This window comes from Coregonus lavaretus (assembly GCF_964263955.1).
Source record: "Coregonus lavaretus genome assembly, chromosome: 20".
In the NCBI taxonomy this organism is placed as follows: Eukaryota; Metazoa; Chordata; class Actinopteri; order Salmoniformes; family Salmonidae; genus Coregonus; species Coregonus lavaretus.
In genome coordinates this window covers 30513098-30531553 of record NC_140007.1, presented here as the reverse complement: position 1 = coordinate 30531553, position 18456 = coordinate 30513098, and the positions used below count along the sequence as shown (strand labels likewise).

General features: G+C 41.2%; 1 protein-coding gene across 1 annotated transcript; it reads left to right on the top strand.

Moving 5' to 3' along the window:
- Positions 1–1162: 1162 nt before the first annotated feature.
- Positions 1163–17729, top strand: LOC311147335 (matrix remodeling-associated protein 8-like). Its single transcript, XM_084184024.1, has 10 exons — positions 1163–1528; positions 5689–5715; positions 5979–6284; positions 6430–6531; positions 6648–7148; positions 15421–15585; positions 15800–15830; positions 15956–16035; positions 16199–16252; positions 16382–17729. Exons 1-10 carry the CDS (start codon positions 1510–1512, stop codon positions 16405–16407), a joined length of 1311 nt encoding a protein of 436 aa, XP_084040150.1. The 5' UTR covers positions 1163–1509; the 3' UTR covers positions 16408–17729.
- The last annotated feature ends 727 nt before the right edge of the window (positions 17730–18456 follow it).

The following is an 18456-nucleotide window of genomic DNA, read 5'->3' as shown; positions in this document are numbered from 1 at the left end:
AAGAAGAAGAAAGGCAGCAGCAGCAGCAGCAGCAGAAGAAGAAGATGAAGATGAAGATGAAGATGATGACTTGGTTGTCACTAGTTACCACAGCCACAAAGTCATAAACCTATTTCTACAATTTCTCTTCCTAAAATGTTATTTTAAACCTGACCCTAACCTTAAATTAAGACCCAATTTGGACTTGGTGGTGGTGGTAGCTAGCGGAAATCATGTGGCTCGGGTTGACCGGAAGTCTTTTCTGGAGTCACATAAAAAAACGAAAATCGATGCTAATGTTAGCCACCCTTGTAGCTATTGCCAAGTAAGTCATTGGGAAACTATTAGTTTAATTGTCGATTCAATCATGTGTGTTAGTAAACGTCATACCAGCAATACTATGAAACGTGTCCAAACTGTTAGGGGATTATTTCATCATAATCGGAGTGTTCAGAGTAGCGTTAGCTAGCTAGCAAAGCAGCTAGCAGTCAAAGAAATCAACAGGATCTCTATGGTAGCTGTCAGCTAAGATAGTGTTAGATAGCAGCTAGCTAGTTACCAGGCAACTGCCTGAAGTGTAAACTATGGGCCAGCAATACAGTTAGTTAAAGGGACAAGTATAATGTTCACTCAGCATTCAACAGATTATGAACAGACCTGTTTACTGTATTATTACAGCCATTATGAGATCTCTAATAGTGACTGTGTTTTGCCCCTGTATCCAGAAACGCTTTGAGAAGAATCTTCAGAGGATCTGGATGCGAGCTGGACTGAAGAAAGCCCCAGAGGGATGGAATACACCGAAGATCTTCAACAAACAATACAAGTCTTGGAGAGATTGAAGAGTACACAGTGAAAGTTTATGGCACACTGCTGACTGACAGCCTGCTCTTCTCTCTGCTCCTTGAAATAAGACATCAGTGATGTGGACATTTTCTAGTTGTGTTCTGCCCTCTCCTGTTAAGTGTGATGGTCGTTGCAAGTAGGTGAAAAAAAACAATAAAGATTTGTTTCACATCCTAATTATTGTCTCTACTTATCTTATTTAATATATCATGCCAGTATGTTCATACCTGCTTAGCATAGGCTATTATTTTATACAATCTACTATGCAATTTCCTAAGTCAAACAGTTGGTGGCATTATTGTACAAATTCTGTTAAATTGAACATTGTGAACTTGGCAGTCTCAAAGATGTTCGGCTGATATAGTCTATTGTTGTAAAGTCAGTGACCAAGTTATAAAACTATATTCTGGTAAGGTATAATATTAGGTCAGAAGAAGTGGTCACTTTCAAAGATGTTCTCACTCAGTAGCAGTGCCAGGAAAGTGTAGGGTTTCACAGGCAAGCGGAGGAGGGACATACATAGCTGATCTAGACTCTGGAGACATCTGCAGTTTTGTTGCTGGTTTATGAACTTTCTTCAGGTGTTGCTGTCCTCTATCCATTGATGCGCAAAACACTGTGTTGTAACCTACCTACTTTTATCAATTTTTTTGAGTAAGAGTTGTAGAAGAGAGACTGGAAGACATGTTGCTGTTGTTTCTAAGTAAGTTCCAACTATGTTTTTACTAAAGCAAGAACAGAAGCTTTGAGAAGTAGGCTATTGACAGTTCTTCCTGCATCAATGCATACCTTTTTAAAGAGTCAATGCAAGGGAAGATGGTAAAGCTTTTATAAATTCATTTCTAAGATTTTATACCCAGTTAAGGGGGTGTTTCTTGTATTGTGGTTAGTAGTACATTTGTTCTCCATTGGTATTTTGTTTATTCTGTTGACAATTAAAAGTTTGTTGTACAATGTGAAAGAAGTAGCTATGATGATCTCCATCTCTGTACTTTTATGGTGTAAGCAGACAACAATCATAATATAACAATCTTGACCCACTTGTTATTTATTTATTTTTTGACCTACTTATGAAGTGTATGTCTACCATTTTGAAAGATCAGTTATAGAGTAGTGTATAAAAATCTAATAGACTGAATTGAACAAATGTTAATTTACCCTTACAGGCATTGTGTAAATGAGGTTAAAAAACATGGGCATCATGTCTGCCTTAGTTATCTGGTGGTGTGTGGGTGCTTTTCTTATGGGTTCACTCCAATGTGTTTTGAGTTAACTGCGGTCAGAGTGGGAGAGTCAGCACAATCCCTGCAGCCTGTCATTATATGTGTCAGTAATGAGTGTCTCACCATAAAGGAGCAGAAGTTACTCAAAAGATACAGGGGATTACCACTCAAACTCACATTTTAGGGCCCTAGACTCCTATAGTGAATAACATTGTCTTACATGAACTGTGAATACATTTTTTTTTAAATAGTAAATTCTTCATGAATTCTTGCAAAAAAAAATAATTAGCATGAGAACATGTTCAATGATTTACCAATATTGTGGTCATTGCAGAAATTCGTAGGAGAGGAAACCATGTGCATCATTTTTGCCTGTGGCCTCGTGAATGAATAAATACATTTTCAAACTGAACATTGAATATAAAACACAGTAGGGATTCGCCTTGATATTTAAGTTATTGAGAAAGTGGCAGTCATTAAACATGGCAATTCAGTAGCATGTAGTTAAATCTTTAAGTGTTCATTTGGCTGCCTGAGTCAGTCAGCTACTGTATACCTGCAGCAGAGACCAAGGAGAAAATTACAGGGTTTGAGACTCTGTTTTCTCTCTGTCTACAGAATACTTTATACCCTTCAGTGCTGCTCACACCACACTTTTCCAGGAGGCTCTCACATGCCAGTATGGTGGTACACTCTAATATGAGCTCATTGTACAAAACCCTCCGACTGCAGTCACTCAAACTCTGATACACTTTTTCACTCATGGACATGCATCAAATGTTGATCATATAGATGAGACATCTTGCCTCTTCTAGATATCGTCTAGTTATAAAAACATCAGCATTAAAGTGTCGGAAGTGGACGATAGTAATTTTAATCCTGGGCGATCCTTTGAAATAAATAATGTTATTTCAATGCCCCTAGAGACAAGCAACTAATCACATAGGGAGTATGTTTACTGATAGTTTCCAGTATACCATAAGTAAAAACAGTAGTCAATGTGAAACCGTGACAAGGCTGTACTGGAATGTAAAAGAGGAGATGAGTCTCTTCCTGAGCTGTAGATATCACTTTTACTCATGTGAGGGGCTTCTGTCATGTCTCTACATGATGAACAAAACACCTGGTCTCTACTGTCTCTCATAAACCCCACAACTACCACATCAAAATATCATACTGTAGGCCTACTCAAAACCATTAGGATCCATTTTGATGGTGTTAATTTAAACAAAACATAATCCTGCCTGCTGAACCTATGTGATTTGACAAGAATAGCTAACCTAACACTGGTATTAGAATAGGCATCTATGGCCTGTGTAATAGGAAGCCAGCTGTAGTGCTGGGCAGTGGCGGTGGTCACTTTGTCTGGTGAGGGCTGGCCAGCTGTGTTTCCCCCCAGGACCTTGGCCCTGAGAGAGGTTATCAGGGGAATGAATTGCCTCTGTGTGCTGCCTGGGCTGTATACATCTCTCTGTAATGTAATAGCACTTGTTGAAAATCTGGGTTAGAAATAGAAGATTTGCAAAAGGGAATCCTTTGGGGTCACTTAGAAATGTCCTTGTTTTCCATGAAAACATACATTAAATGAGTTTGAATAGGAAATATAGCAAAATGCATAGGAAATGTAGTCATTGACAAGGTTAGAAATAATGATTATTAATTGAAATAATAATTGTGTCCTTCAAACTTTGCTTTCGTTAAAGAATCCTCCATTTGCAGCAATTACAGCCTTGCAGACCTTTGGCATTCTAGTTGTCAATTTGTTGAGGTAATCTGAAGAGATTTCACCCCATGCTTCTTGAAGCACCTCCCACAAATTGGATTGGCTTGATGGGCACTTCACACGTACCATACGGTCAAGCTGCTCCCACAACAGCTCAATAGGGTTGAGATTCGGTGACTGTGCTGGCCACTCCATTATAGACAGAATATCAGCTGACTGCTTCTTCCCTAAATAGTTCTTGCATAGTTTGGAGCTGTGCTTTGGGTCATTGTCCTGTTGTAGGAGGAAATTGGCTCCAATCAAGCGGCGTCCACAGGGTTTGGCATGGCGTTGCAAAATGGAGTGATAGCCTTCCTTCTTCAAGATCCCTTTTACCCTGTACAGATCTCCCACTTTACCACCACCACAGCACCCCCAGACCATCACATTGCCTCCACCATGCTTGACAGATGGCATCAAGTACTCCTCCAGCATATTTTCATTTGGTCTGCGTCTCACAAATGTTCTTCTTTGTGATCCGAACACCTCAAACTTTGATTCGTCTGTCCATAACACTTTTTTCCAATCTTCCTCTATCCAGTGTCTGTGTTTTGCCCATCTTAATCTTTTCTTTTTATTGGCCAGTCTGAGATATGGCTTTTTCTTTGCAACTGCCTAGAAGGTCAGCATCCCGGAGTCGCCTCTTCACTGTTGACGTTGAGACTGGTGTTTTACGGGTACTCTTTAATGAAGCTGCCAGTTGAGGACCTGTGAGGCGTCTGTTTCTCAAACTAGACATTCTAATGCATTTGTCCTCTTGCTCAGTTGTGCACTGGGGCCTCCCACTCCTCTTTCTATTCTGGTTAGAGCCAGTTTGCGCTGTTCTGTGAAGGGAGTACTACACAGCGTTGTACGAGATCTTCAGTTTCTTGGCAATTTCTCGCATGGAATATCCTTCATTTCTCAGAACAAGAATAGACTGACGAGTTTCAGAAGAAAGTTATTTGTTTCTGGCCATTTTGATCCTGTAATCGAACCCACAATTGCTGATGCTCCAGATACTCAACTAGTCTCAAGAAGGGCAGTTTTATTGCTTCTTTAATCAGCACAACAGTTTTCAGCTGTGCTAACATAATTGCAAAAGGGTTTTCTAATGATCAATTAGCCTTTTAAAATGATAAACCTGGATTAGCAAACACAACGTGCCATTGGAACACAGGACTGATGGTTGCTGATAATGGGCCTCTGTACGCCTATGTAGATATTCCATTAAAAATCAGCCGTTTCCAGCTACAATAGCCATTTACAACATTAACAATGTCTACACTGGTATTACAGCTGGGTCACTGAGACAACTGGGTGGAGAAAAATAGGCCAAAAGAAAAAATAGAAAAACAAGAAGAATGTGTAAGAATGAAGCAGGGAGGAGGAATTTAAATTTAAATAACAGGGAGTGTCAGCACCAAATGAGTAATAAAGACCATCATTGTTTTCATCAAAATACTGATCAATTTGATGTTATTTTAATGGACAAAAAAATTGCTTTTCTTTCGAAAACAAGGAAATGTCTAAGTGACCCCAAACTTTTGAACGGTAGTGTACAGCTCACACATTTATTTCACTCACCTCAGGCATATAAAGTATTTTAATGAAAACAATAATGGTTTTATTACTTCTTTGGTGCTGACACTCCCTGCTTCATTCTTACACATTCTTCTTGTTTTTCTCTTTTTTCTTTTGGCCTATTTTTCTCTGTTCCTCCACCCAGTTGTCTCAGTGACCCAGCTGTAATAGCAGTCAGTCCTGGCTACTGTATGAGCTATCCGTTCACAACAGCATCATGACCAGAACTCAGGGGTCAGCTCAGGTCAAACCCTGCCAGACAGATAATTATGGTTCCTATGATGACTCTGTTGCATTTTCTATTATTTGTTTCAGTTTCTTCTGTCTTCTTCCTGCCCAGTGGTAAGTCCTCATAAAATAGAACTTAATTGTATTACATTTACATTTACATTTTAGTCATTTAGCAGACGCTCTTATCCAGAGCGACTTACAGTTAGTGAGTGCATACATTTTTTTATTTTTTATGTTTATTATTATTTACTCATTTTATTGCATCCAAAACATTTATGCATGTGTTTGCGGCTTTGATTTTAATTGTGTGATTTATGGGGTTTTAGGTGTTTGCCAAGTTTACTAATATGTCCCATGTGTGTGTATTGCATTAGCATGGGGCCAGAGCAGCAGCAGGTTAGGTGTGGTGGTGGAGGCCCGTAACATCACCCTCCCAGCCGGGACCCAGGCCGTGCTGCCCTGCCACAGCCCCCACATGATATGGACCCGGGACCGGCTGAAGGACCGCCAGAGGGTGGTCCACTGGGACCTGTTCCGGAGCACACCAGAGTACTCTGTGGAAAGGATACTGGACATGTCCACCGGCGTCAAAGAGAGAGTCTACAATGGGTTCAACAAGGGCCGAGTAACCATCCCCAAAACCGCCTTCACTGACGGGAACTTCTCCCTCGTCATCAACAGTGAGTTGGGCGTGTGTTGTCTATTGTATGCTAATGACTGTAAATGCTCCATAAAATAATATGGCATTTCATGCTGGACCAGATTAATAGTACACAAATTCTTGGAAATCTAGAAATTTACTTGTAATGTATGTTATTCTTCCAGATGTAGGAACAGCTGATCGAGGTGTTTATAGTTGTAATCTGCATCACCACTACTGCCAGCTGCACCAGTCCATCAAGATACAGCTCAACACCACCAAGTCAGGTGACTACCCTCAATACATTTCTGAATAGTAATAATCTAAGTAATCTTTTGCGTATTGACACTATTTGTTTTGCTTAATATAATAACACATTTCAACCTGTCCTGTCATGTCTCAGCCCGTAACGAGAAGCGCTACTGGGACGGGGACAAGACAGTGTTTGTGGTGTTGCTGGGGAGCTCTGTGGTGTTGCCTTGTGTGAACAGGCGGCCCCTGTGGATGGAGGGGCAGCAGGAGGACCAGCAGCAGGTAGCCCACTGGGACTGGCAGCCCCCTGGGGTGAGACCTGATGGAGCTGACCGCCTGGTGGACCTGTACGCCTCTGGAGAGCGCCGGCAGTACGGACCGCTTTTCCCCGTGGACAAGATGAGTGTCTCTGAGGATGCCTTCTCTGTAGGGGATTTCTCTCTGACCATCTCTAATCTCCAGCCTGTCGACAAGGGCCTGTACTCCTGTCACCTGCACCACCACTACTGCGGCCTGCACGAGAGACGCATCTTCAGGCTCATGGTGAAGCCTTCACTGCCCCCACCGCCTCCGGTCCTCACCGCTGCCCCTGTTGCCCCTGCTGTCCCGACTGTCCCTGCTATCCCCCACGCACTCCCCAATGATGACCCAAGTAAGAGACTCAGCATTACCCTTTCTCTTAGGAATTGCTTCTCTGATGGGAAATGAGAACCTATTGAAATCTTCATTAGAACATGCCATTCCTTCATTCCCCTTCCTGTCGTGTGAACAGGGAAAAGGTTTGAGGAGAGATCTGCCACAAAGATGCACTGACTTAACCAACCAAAAATGCCTATATTTTTGGTTGGTTAAGTCAGTGCATCTTTGTGGCAGATCTCTCCTCAAACCTTTTCCCTGTTCACACGACAGGAAGGGGAATGAAGGAATGGCATGTTCTAATGAAGATTTCAATAGGTTCTCATTTCCCATATGACCCATAAATACATCCCAGGAACAGTGTTCTCAGACTACAAAAGCTGCTGAAAAGACAGACAGACACACACCAATCAGATTAGGGAAAACGAAACTCAGGGAAGATGTGAAAAATAGATAATAGAGAGAAGATAGAATGATTGATTTATAGTTGGAAAGAGAAAGAGAAAAGAGAAAGTGCTTTCAAAGAACAGAACAGCAGCTTCATTCTTACTTTGAGTTTCGTTTTCCCTAATCTGATTGGTGTGTGTCTGTCTGTCTTTTCAGCAGCTTTTGTAGTCTGAGAACACTGTTCCTGGGATGTATTTATGGGTCATATTTACGTATAGGCATTTTTGGTTGGTTAAGTCAGTGCATCTTTGTGGCAGATCTCTCCTCAAACCTTTTCCCTGTCCGCTCGAGAGGAAGGGGGAGAGAAAGAGGGAATGAAGGAATGGGTGAAAGAGGCAACAAAATAAACAGACTGAGAGAGAACTGAGAGTTTTGGAGAGTGGAGAAAGGGAAATCTGACTGTGATGTTGGACTGCAGGCAGCCTGTCTGAAAGAGTCTGTCTGAAACACCACTAATTGGCCATAACGGAAGTGCTCTCATTTTCATTGGAGACCTTTTTCATTTTTCCGCAGTTGAGCAATGGCTTAGTTTACAGGAGGAGTCATTTTAGCTCCACAGAGTCAGACAGGAGCAGTAAAGCCAGACTCCAGGGGAAAGAGAGAGCGTGGTTAGGTTAGTATGAAAAATTTATGTACTCACTTACTGTAAGTCGCTCTGGATAAGAGCGTCTGCTAAATGAGTAAAATGTAAAATGTTAGGCTTTGCATCTGGTGTATTGGGATTTCTCTGTTAGTCTCTTTTAGTTTCATTAGGGAGTGAACGTTATTTATAATAATGGTTACATGGAGAAAATCGGACCTATCTGAAATGAAAATGGATGGCCCTCCCTTCAGCAAAATATATTTGACCTAAACCCTCCCTGAGCGCATTACATTTTTTTAAACATAAAGTGGATAGCAGAAAACATGGCTACCGTTTACCCTCACTTTTTGGACAGACCAGAGCCTTAGATATGCCGTTTTAGAAACTGTTCTTCGTTCTGTAAGCATTACATGGCAACGTAGGAATTTTGATAGCACACAGGGCTGCGGGGCAGAAGGTTGTTCTTTCATCATATTTAAGAAAAAAATGGCCTTTTATAAACATTTCATGCAATTCTATGTAATTTTACATATTAGCAGAATCTTTTTTAATACCACACAAATTACCGAAATTACAGGCTAAGAATGTACAGAGAGATAGGCCTGTGTGTTCATCTTATCATATTTATCCAATGCCAAATTAGTGTGTCTTGTTTGCAACGAAACTGTCCCTGTTTGCAAATAATTATAAATCTGAGCATGGTACTTTCAAAAGTTAGGCCTACCTTTCCACCCCAGACAGAGGAGGCCTACCGATGCAGAAAAATGTAAGCTTTAACTGCTAGCTACTTTTCTTCTGTGGCTTAACCCAATGAGAGAAGGTCACTAGTGTTTCCCTAAAAGGTGTCTGGGTTTAAACATCTTCTATTGTACAGAAAGTGAATAGCTTAATCAATTGATAGTGACAGAATTAGACTACTTCCCAGGCAAAGTACAAATGTTGTCTCCTCGGCTGTAGAAGGTTGTAGATCAGCCTCTGAATGTCAAATAAACAAAACAATGATATCAAATCAAATCAAATTGTATATGCCACATGCGCCAAATACAACAGGTGTAGAAATTACAGTGAAATGCTTACTTACAAGCCCTTAACCAACAATGCATTTTTATTTTTTATTTTTTTGTGTTAAGTAAAAAAAATAAAAGCAAATAACTAAAGAGCAGCAGTAGAATAAAAGAACAGTAGGGAGGCTATATACAGGGGGGTACCGGTGCAGAGTCAATGTGCGGGGGCACCGGCTAGTCGAGGTAATTGAGGTCATGTACATGTGGGTAGAGTTAAAGTGACTATGAATAAATAATAGAGAGAGTAGCAGCAGCGTAAAAGAGGGGGGTGGGGATGGGGGGGCAGTGCAAATAGTCTGGGTAGCAATGATTAGCTGTTCAGGAGTCTTATGGCTTGGGGGTAGAAGCTGTTGAGAAGCCTTTTGGACCTAGACTTGGCGCTCCGGTACCGCTTGCCATGCGGTAGCAGAGAGAACAGTCTATGACTAGGGTGGCTGGAGTCTTTGACAATTTTGAGGGCCTTCCTCTGACACCGCCTGGTATAGAGTTCCTGGATGGCAGGAAGCTTGGCCACAGTGATGTACTGGGCCGTACGCACTACTATCTGTAGTGCCTTGCGGTCGGAGGCCGAGCAGTTGTCATACTAGGTGGTGATGCAACCAGTCAGGATGCTCTCGATGGTGCAGCTGTATAACTTTTTGAGGATCTGAGGACCCATGCCAAATCTTTTCAGTCTCCTGGGGGGGAATAGGCTTTGTCATGCCCTCTTCACGACTGTCTTGGTGTGTTTGGACCATGATAGTTTGTTGGTGATGTGGACACCAAGGAACTTGAAGCTCTCAACCTGTTCCACTACAGCCCCGTCGATGAGAATGGGGGCATGCTGCTCAGTCCTCTTTTTTTCCTGTCGTCCACAATCATCTCCTTTGTCTTAATCACGTTGAGGGAGAGGTTGTTATCCTGGCACCACACGGCCAGATCTCGGACCTCCTCCCTATAGGCTGTCTCATCGTTGTCGGTGATCAGGCCTACCATTGTTGTGTCGTCAGCAAACATAATGATGGTGTTGGAGTCGTGCCTGGCCATGCAGTCATGGGTGAACAGGGAGTACAGGAGGGGACTGAGCACACACCCCTGAGGGGCCCCCGTCTTGAGGATCGGCGTGGCAGATGTGTTGTTACCTACCCTTACCACCTGGGGTGGCCCGTCAGGAAGTCCAGGATCCAGTTGCAGAGTGAGCTGTTTAGTCCCAGGATCCTTAGCTTAGTGATGAGCTTTGAGGGCACTATGGTGTTGAACGCTGAGCTGTAGTCAATGAACAGCATTCTCACGTAGGTGTTCCTCTTGTCCAGATGGGAAAGGGCAGTGTGGAGTGCAATAGAGATTGCATCATCTGTGGATCTGTTGGGGCGGTATGCAAATTGGAGTGGGTCTAGGGTTTCTGGGATAATGGGATAATGGTATTGATGTGAGCCATGACCAGCCATTCAAAGCACTTCATGGCTACAGACGTGAGTGCTACAGGTCAGTAGTCATTTAGGCAGGTTATCTTAGTGTCCTTGGGCACAGGGACTATGGTGGTCTGCTTGAAACATGTTGGTATTACAGACTCAGTCAGGGACATGTTGAAAATGTCAGTGAAGACACTTGCCAGTTGGTCAGCACATGCTCGGAGTACACGTCCTGGTAATCCGTCTGGCCCTGCGGCCTTGTGAATGTTGACCTGCTTAAAAGTCTTATTCACATCGGCTACGGAGAGTGTGATCACCACATAGTCATCTGGAACAGCTGGTGCTCTCATGCATGCTTCAGTTTTGCTTGCCTCGAAGCGAGCATTGAAGTGATTTAGCTCGTCTGGTAGGCTTGTGTCACTGGGCAGCTCGCGGCTGTGCTTCCTTTTGTAGTCTGTAATAGTTTTCGAGCCCTGCCACATCCGACGAGTGTCAGAGCCGGTGTAGTACGATTCAATCTTAGTCTGGTATTGAGTCTTTGCCTGTTTGATGGTTTGTCGGAGGGCATAGCAGGATTTCTTATAAGCGTCCGGGTTAGAGTCCCGCTCCTTGAAAGCGGCAGCTCTACCCTTTAGCTCAGTGCGGATGTTGCCTGTAATCCATGGCTTCTGGTTAGGGTATGTACGTACGGTCACTGTGGGGACGACGTCATCGATGCACTTATTAATGAAGCCAGTGACTGATGTGGTGTACTCCTTAATGCTATCTGAAGAATCCTGGAACATATTCCAGTCTGTGCTAGCAAAACAGTCCTGTAGCTTAGCATCTGCATCATCTGACCACATTTTTAGTAATCGAGTCACTGGTGCTTCCTGCTTTAGTTTTTGCTTATAAGCAGGAATCAGGAGGATAGAGTTATGGTCAGATTTGCCAAATGGAGGGCGAGGGAGAGCTTTGTATGTGTCTCTGTGTGTGGAGTAAAGGTGGTCTAGAGTTTTTTTCCCTCTGGTTGCACATTTAACATGCTGGTAGTAATTAGGTAGAATGGATTTAAGTTTCCCTGCATTAAAGTCCCCGGCACTAGGAGCGCTGCCTCTGGATGAACGTTTTCCTGTTTACTTATGGCCTTATACAGCTCATTGAGTGCAATCTTAATGCCAGCATCGGTTTGTGGTGGTAGATAGACAGCTATGAAAAATATAGATGAAAAGTCTCTTGGTAAATAGTGTGGTCTACAGCTTATCTGTCACGATCGTGATGAGAAGCAGACCAAGGCGCAGCGTGATAGGCGTACATACTTTATTGAAGTGTACACACGAACCAAAACAACAAAACGATACGTGAAGTCCTAGGTCATAACACAAACCAAACGGAACAAGATCCCACAATAAACTGGTGCCACCAGGCTGCCTAAGTATTGTCCCCAATCAGAGACAACGAGCTACAGCTGTCTCTGATTGGGAACCACCCTGGCCAACATAGAAACTAAACGATCTAGAACACAACATAGAAAACTATAACATAGAAAAATCCACACCCTGGCTCAACATATAAGAGTCCCCAGAGCCAGGGCGTGACATTATCATGAGATACTCTACCTCAGGCGAGCAAAACCTCGAGACTTCCTTAGTATTAGATTTTATGCACCAACTGTTGTTTACAAATATACACAGACCGCCACCCCTTGTCTTACCATATGCATCCGGGTATTTTACAGTTTGTTTCTAGCATAAAGCAAGCGCTGTTATAGATGACTTTATATTATCGGATTCGTTTTATTTTCTTCCAAATCTTAAGCTAAAGCTTATGCTTTTTGCCATTTTCTTTAATAAAAGGTAGGCCTATGGCATACTCTCTCATACCCCTCAATTTGAGTCCTGGTTTTAACTTAACAGCCCTTCGGTGACATGGAGGATGGTTATTTAAAGAGTGCATGGTGGGTGGAGGAATTGGCCGACTAATCTATGGATATAGCAGCCTATAGCTTAATTGAGTCTGTCAAACAGTAGGCCTACCTCTTATTTCTGAAATAGGAAGAAATAGGCTTCAACACAAAGCTCTCTTGTTGTTAGTCAAGTCTAATTAAAACTTGAATTTGCATACTTACAGCACCATAAGCTGTCCATTTCCTATTGATTGTGATGCGGTTGCTGCTTCAAGTTTCAGCACCACAATACAAGTTACTAGAATCTGGCTTATTGTGAGGTCAATAACTCTGATAAATACATAATGGGCAAGAAACATTGTTTTTATTCAATTATATAGTCAATTATAGTAGTAGCAAGCTATGAAAGTTGACCTCCAGTCCTCCTTCTCATCTTCGCTCTCTCCTTCTCAAACTGAACAGAACATAGGCTATAGACTAGTCCGTGTGCAAGATATTGCATTTTTTGGACTAGGCCTAATCCATTTTTTGTCTCTCCTCCTGTACTACCACTGTAGGCCTACACAGCAAAGCCATTGGTTAGGCAGCACACACAAAAAGGTTTGATCAACAAGAGCAGAGCAGACTGGGGCTCAGGGTTGTGATATCCATTGCAGTGTGTAATGCAGCCTAATTTTATTTACACCGTCCCAGAAGCTATCTTAGAAATATAACTTCGCTCTGTGCTTCTCCGAGCATGCACTTCGTAGCCTATAGCCTTTAGGTGATGGATCATTTGATTGAGACCACACTAAATAGGCTATAGGCGCTAATTCTAAAACACAGATTTTTTTTTAATGTCATCAATTACAAACTACTTGAACCTCCCCTGGACTAGATTTAAAAAATACTAAACCCTCCCCTTGACTGAAATTGAAAAAGCATGACCCTCCCCCATTTTCCTCCAGGTACCCATTCTGTAAATGTCGATCCATCCCTTATCTCTCCCAGACTCTCTACAGTAGCCTATCTTTACAAAACAGTAGTATATCCCTACCCACTTCATCTCTCTCTCCTTCTCTCTGGCCCTCTGGTTGTGGCGTGTTTATCAGCAGCAGAAGGAAAAGGGTGCTACATCTGTTCAGCCTCTGGGCCAGCTGGAACATAAAAGGGAACAGTGGGGGTGGGGTTGGCAGGGGTTGGTTCTGTGTTAGATTTGGATCCTCCTTAGCCCTTTTAAGATAGGTTGACCCATTTAACAGCATTGTAAAGTATCCAGGGAAGACATTCAGGTGGATCGATGCAGACATGGCTTGAGGTCTATCTTTACGTTTCTCCTACTTAGTTGTGCTTCCTTTGTTAAATCCAGCCAACTCTTATCTGTGCTTATAGACCTCTACAATCCTCTATAATTGCAGCAGTCATTACCATACATTTTTGTTACACTGTAATCATTTATGGCAAGCTGAAGTAGAGCTCAGTTTTGTTGTGACCACCAGAACGTGCATAAGTCAGTAACAGCGTGTAGCTAGCTTAGAATAGAATATGCTGTCAGTGTCTTCTTGTTTAAATGAAGACGTCTTCCCTCAGCTCTTTGGCTGCAAATTAACCACATTGTTTCAACAAGACTAAAGCAGTTTGCATGGCACGTCACACTGTGTTTCTGTGTTTACGTTCTAGTCTGATCTGTCAGTGGAAATTAAACAGGCAACAGCTGAGACACGGAGAGAGAACTGAGGCTTGACTAATTGTTCTCCAGAGATAGTTGACCTTGATGGTGACACTGCGGTTTTGTGCATATGAACATAATTCAAAACAGACAAGAGATAATTAGCAACTCTGATGCCACTTGGGAGTTTTAAATTAGATTAATTGACTACAATTTGTTCTGTAAGACTGGTGCGGTTTGCAAGATCCACCCAGGAGTGGTATCTGTCCTCAGATCATTTCTTATTTGAAGCCTCCCTCAACCTCGTACCTATCCTCAGGCTAGTCATGACAAACCTGCGCTTTGGCCAAGGACAATAGATTTAAACTACAGAAATGCCTCAAGGTGATGGAAATCACAACCATTTTGGTTGGGCTGAGTTATCTAACAGGTCTCAGCAGGGTATGGAGTGGTGTTAGTCATCAGCCTTCCCAGGCTTGGGCTCCACCATCATCATCCCCAATGACTATCATTTCTGTTCTCACCCCAGCAGGTGAGAGCGAGACACGTTTGATAACAGTGGCATGCTGATTTTAGGGTTATGATGCAGTAACTGTTATTGTCTAGTGGAAAGGTATGGATGGATGACATGTTATTGTGTGCAAAGAGTTTGAGCAGATTCTAGCCAGTGGAAGAAACACCTCAGTGAGGGAAGTAACAATTGTATATGCCAATCTGAAATAGCTATTTTGGCTGTGTTTATGAGAAGAAGTAAATCAGTGGAAAAGTCATTCAGACAGACTTGTCTGCACATAACAGAATTCCTCCCCTCCCACCTTCATTTTCTCCCTCCTTTTTATTGGTTAATCTCCATTTCTATTTGAAGGAGAAAAATAGCAGCTGCATTGCATCAGGTCTGGAACTCATTACAGCTGAAAAGTGTTTTGACATAAAACTCCTGCTCTTCCTTGCCTCACGCTCTCTGCCTTACGCTCCCTGAGAGAAATGAAAATCAGCCTAAAATAAGCACAATTGTTTTTAAATTAAGCAGAAAAAAACTGACCATTTTAATTGTCCTTCAAAACGCAATATAAATGACATATAACCATTACATATAATCATTTTAACTATCGCTAAGATAAATTGTTTGATTAAAATTGTAATTTCACTGAGAATGGATAAAACAAAACGTGAATAAGACAATGTACGTTGAATCACCAGACTGTGTTTATAAAGCAATGGGTGTTATTAATGGACCAGTGAATCCACTGTGTTGTCCTTCCACCTTCAGGCCCTAACGTGGTTGAACTTGAGAGACCACGGGTAGTCAACGTCATCCTCCCTGAGCACCGAGGTCACTTCTTCCAGCAGATGGGCTACTTCCTGGCTACCTTCCTCCTCCTAGCCTTCATCATAACAATCGTCATTGTGCTTACCCAACAACGCAGAAAGAGAGGTAGTGTGTGTGTGTGTCTTCCACTGTATGTATCTCTTCATGTCTCTTCTCTATCACACACAACCAAACTTTATATTTGTATGGATGTCCTCAATTTCTTCACTTTCTATTTATATGAATGTCCTCAATTTCATATTTAAATCAGTTAAACGGCTCTGTGTGTGATTGGTGATCTGTAAATGGTGTGATTAAAGTGTGTTAAATCTTGTTTTAGGGCTCGAGTACGACCTGCGAAGATCTGAACGGTCAGAACTGATTTAGTATGGTGGATTGTCACACTTGATAATGAGAACATGACTCATTTTAAGGAGAACCTAAACTCTCACTGAACTGTTACCACTAACCACCTCCCTCTCTTACTGGTAAACAGGAGTCATGTGACTGGCCACGATGACATCACATTGGATGCCATAGAGCTGAAGGTCTGCAACCAGGAATACCTGAATTCAGGTAAGGTTCCCATGCTGCTGTAGGCCCTACCTCATATAGACTAGAGAGTTTGAACAGGGTGACTCATATCAATAATGGCTGTCGCTGCACAGAGCTCATACGGTACAGTACATCATGACATGTCGAATTTAATGACCAACCTTTTTGCACTTTCTATCCTTAGACTGCAAAAACAACCTACAGAAAGAGAGAGATGTGTCCAAAGGCTGCAATAAAGGTAAGTGTATGTGACATCAGGGGTTCAAAACAACAATTGCATGTCTAATTTAATGTTATTTTTTTTGCTAATGTCACTTCTCATTTCTTTCCTACCATTCTCTTCCCTCCTCCATATCTCTCTCTCTAGAAATGGATGGAAAGTTGTGGATGTGAGCCAGAGAGAGCTGATGTGCCGCTGGCGGCTCCAGAGCAGACATACATGACTAGGAAGAGGAAATAAGGGATTAGAATGGTGGAATCCAAAGAGGAGGACAGGAGGGACTCTGTCTCTTTTTATAGACACCCCTTACCAAACTCTCTTACCAAAACGTTTCTCTTGCTGCGCCAGTTTTTAATATTTTATTTTATATTTTCATACTCGTGTATTCTCTATTCTGATCTGCTGTTATATCAACATGGCTATACATGTCCTCAATTTTGTATTGTACTACACAGATATTTAATGTCAAGTATTCTATATCACAAAGAACAACCAGTGTGTACTGTACAACATTCCTTGTCTTTTTGTACATAACGAAACACTTTCTATCACTGTATGACTTCATTTTCAGAATGCATGTTGTCTTTAAATGTATGTGGGAAAACTGTCATGTACCGTTTATGATTTCAGAGCTCAGCAAGCACAGAATTAGTTGAGTATTTTTATTAAAATATTTGCACAAACCTTTAATTTACTAGTAACATGTTACATTAAGTCATGGTATTCTGTCTGTAAAGGGTTTGTAAAGGGTTATAAGTATTTTATAGCTATGCTGTTAATTATTAGTTTGTAGATTGCTTAGAAATCAGTAATACGCCATTGTAACTGTTATAATGGTACTCTTACCAAGTTCATATGTGATTCATGATCATGGACCACAAAGAAAGGCTATACATGTAATAAAACTCAGGAAATCAAGCCTTAAACAGAATCAATGCGTCCAGATGTGGTTGTTGAGAATGTATGTTGTTAGAATGTGTTTGTCTGTATGTGACTGATTTGTCTATTTGTGTAATTTGTTTGTTTAGTTGTTTATTTGGATCCCCATTAGCTTTTGCAAAAGCAGCAGCTACTCTTCCTGGGGTACACAAAAAACAAAAACATGACAAGTAACAAAACACTGATACGCTGATAGACAAGAACAGTCACACAAATGTAAAATACAACGATATACAAACAATGCAACAAAAACATAATACAAACAATACAACAACAAAAATAATGTGTGTGTTAGAGTGTGTCTGTGTGTAATGTACACAGGCTTGCAATACACTGTCTGTAAAGTTTGGAACTGCCAAGTTGACAAGCCAAAGAATCTTGCAAAGCCACTGTCTTGTTGCAGTGATCAGGATCCTCATCTAAAAGATGATGAATTCAACTATTGCAATTGGATGAAGGGGTCCTGACAATATTTCAGTTTGGATGTTTTACATACAAGCAACTTATCTATGCAGTTGCATGTTGTTGGTCCATTCTAACCTCTCTAATAAAGGTTAAAAACAAACCATAGTGTTTTGATCAATATTTGATCATTTCATTACAAAGTGTACAAAGTGGTATACTGGTACACTGAATTTATTAATATGAAGAAAGATATTGGTTAAATGACATTTTATTCAAGAAAGAGCCTCGCAATAAATAATTATTAGGAATTCATCTTGGTTTCTTGAAAATAATTCTAAGTAACAACAAATAAATTGGCCACAGGTATTTGTTAGCATAGGTTAGAAACATGCCACATTCATTCTATAGTTTTCTTCACTCACTGGCTGTGGCTAGACTTTCTGCCTACACTGTACAGCAGCGCAACACTACCACCTACTGTCACAAGTTGGACGCAGAGGTGATCAAGAAAGTCTGCACATTTTGATGATAATATTGATTATGATGATGATCACTTGTTAATATTATAATAATCATTGTAGTTAATTTGTGATTTTAAAATGGATTTAGAATGATTATATTATCAGCTATTATTAGATAGATAGTTACTAAGTTGTGATAATTAGATTACCGTAATGTAGTCTAATAATAACAAAGATAATGACAGTAATAATATAATAATAAGTAAATAGTAATATTATGTAATTTTGTTTTCAATATAATTATCAATATGATCAACAGTTAATACAAACTATTATTACTGATAAAAACAATTGTAAATAACTGTGTTACTATTGATATACAGTAGCCTATGGTAAATTAGATAGGTTTTACAGCCT

Excerpts from the sequence above, each read along its gene's own strand:
- LOC311147335 (XM_084184024.1), top strand. Across the intron at positions 5,716-5,978 it reads TGTCTTCTTCCTGCCCAGTG|CATGGGGCCAGAGCAGCAGC; the intron begins GTAAGTCCTCAT and ends GTATTGCATTAG. Across the intron at positions 15,831-15,955 it reads GACCTGCGAAGATCTGAACG|GAGTCATGTGACTGGCCACG; the intron begins GTCAGAACTGAT and ends ACTGGTAAACAG.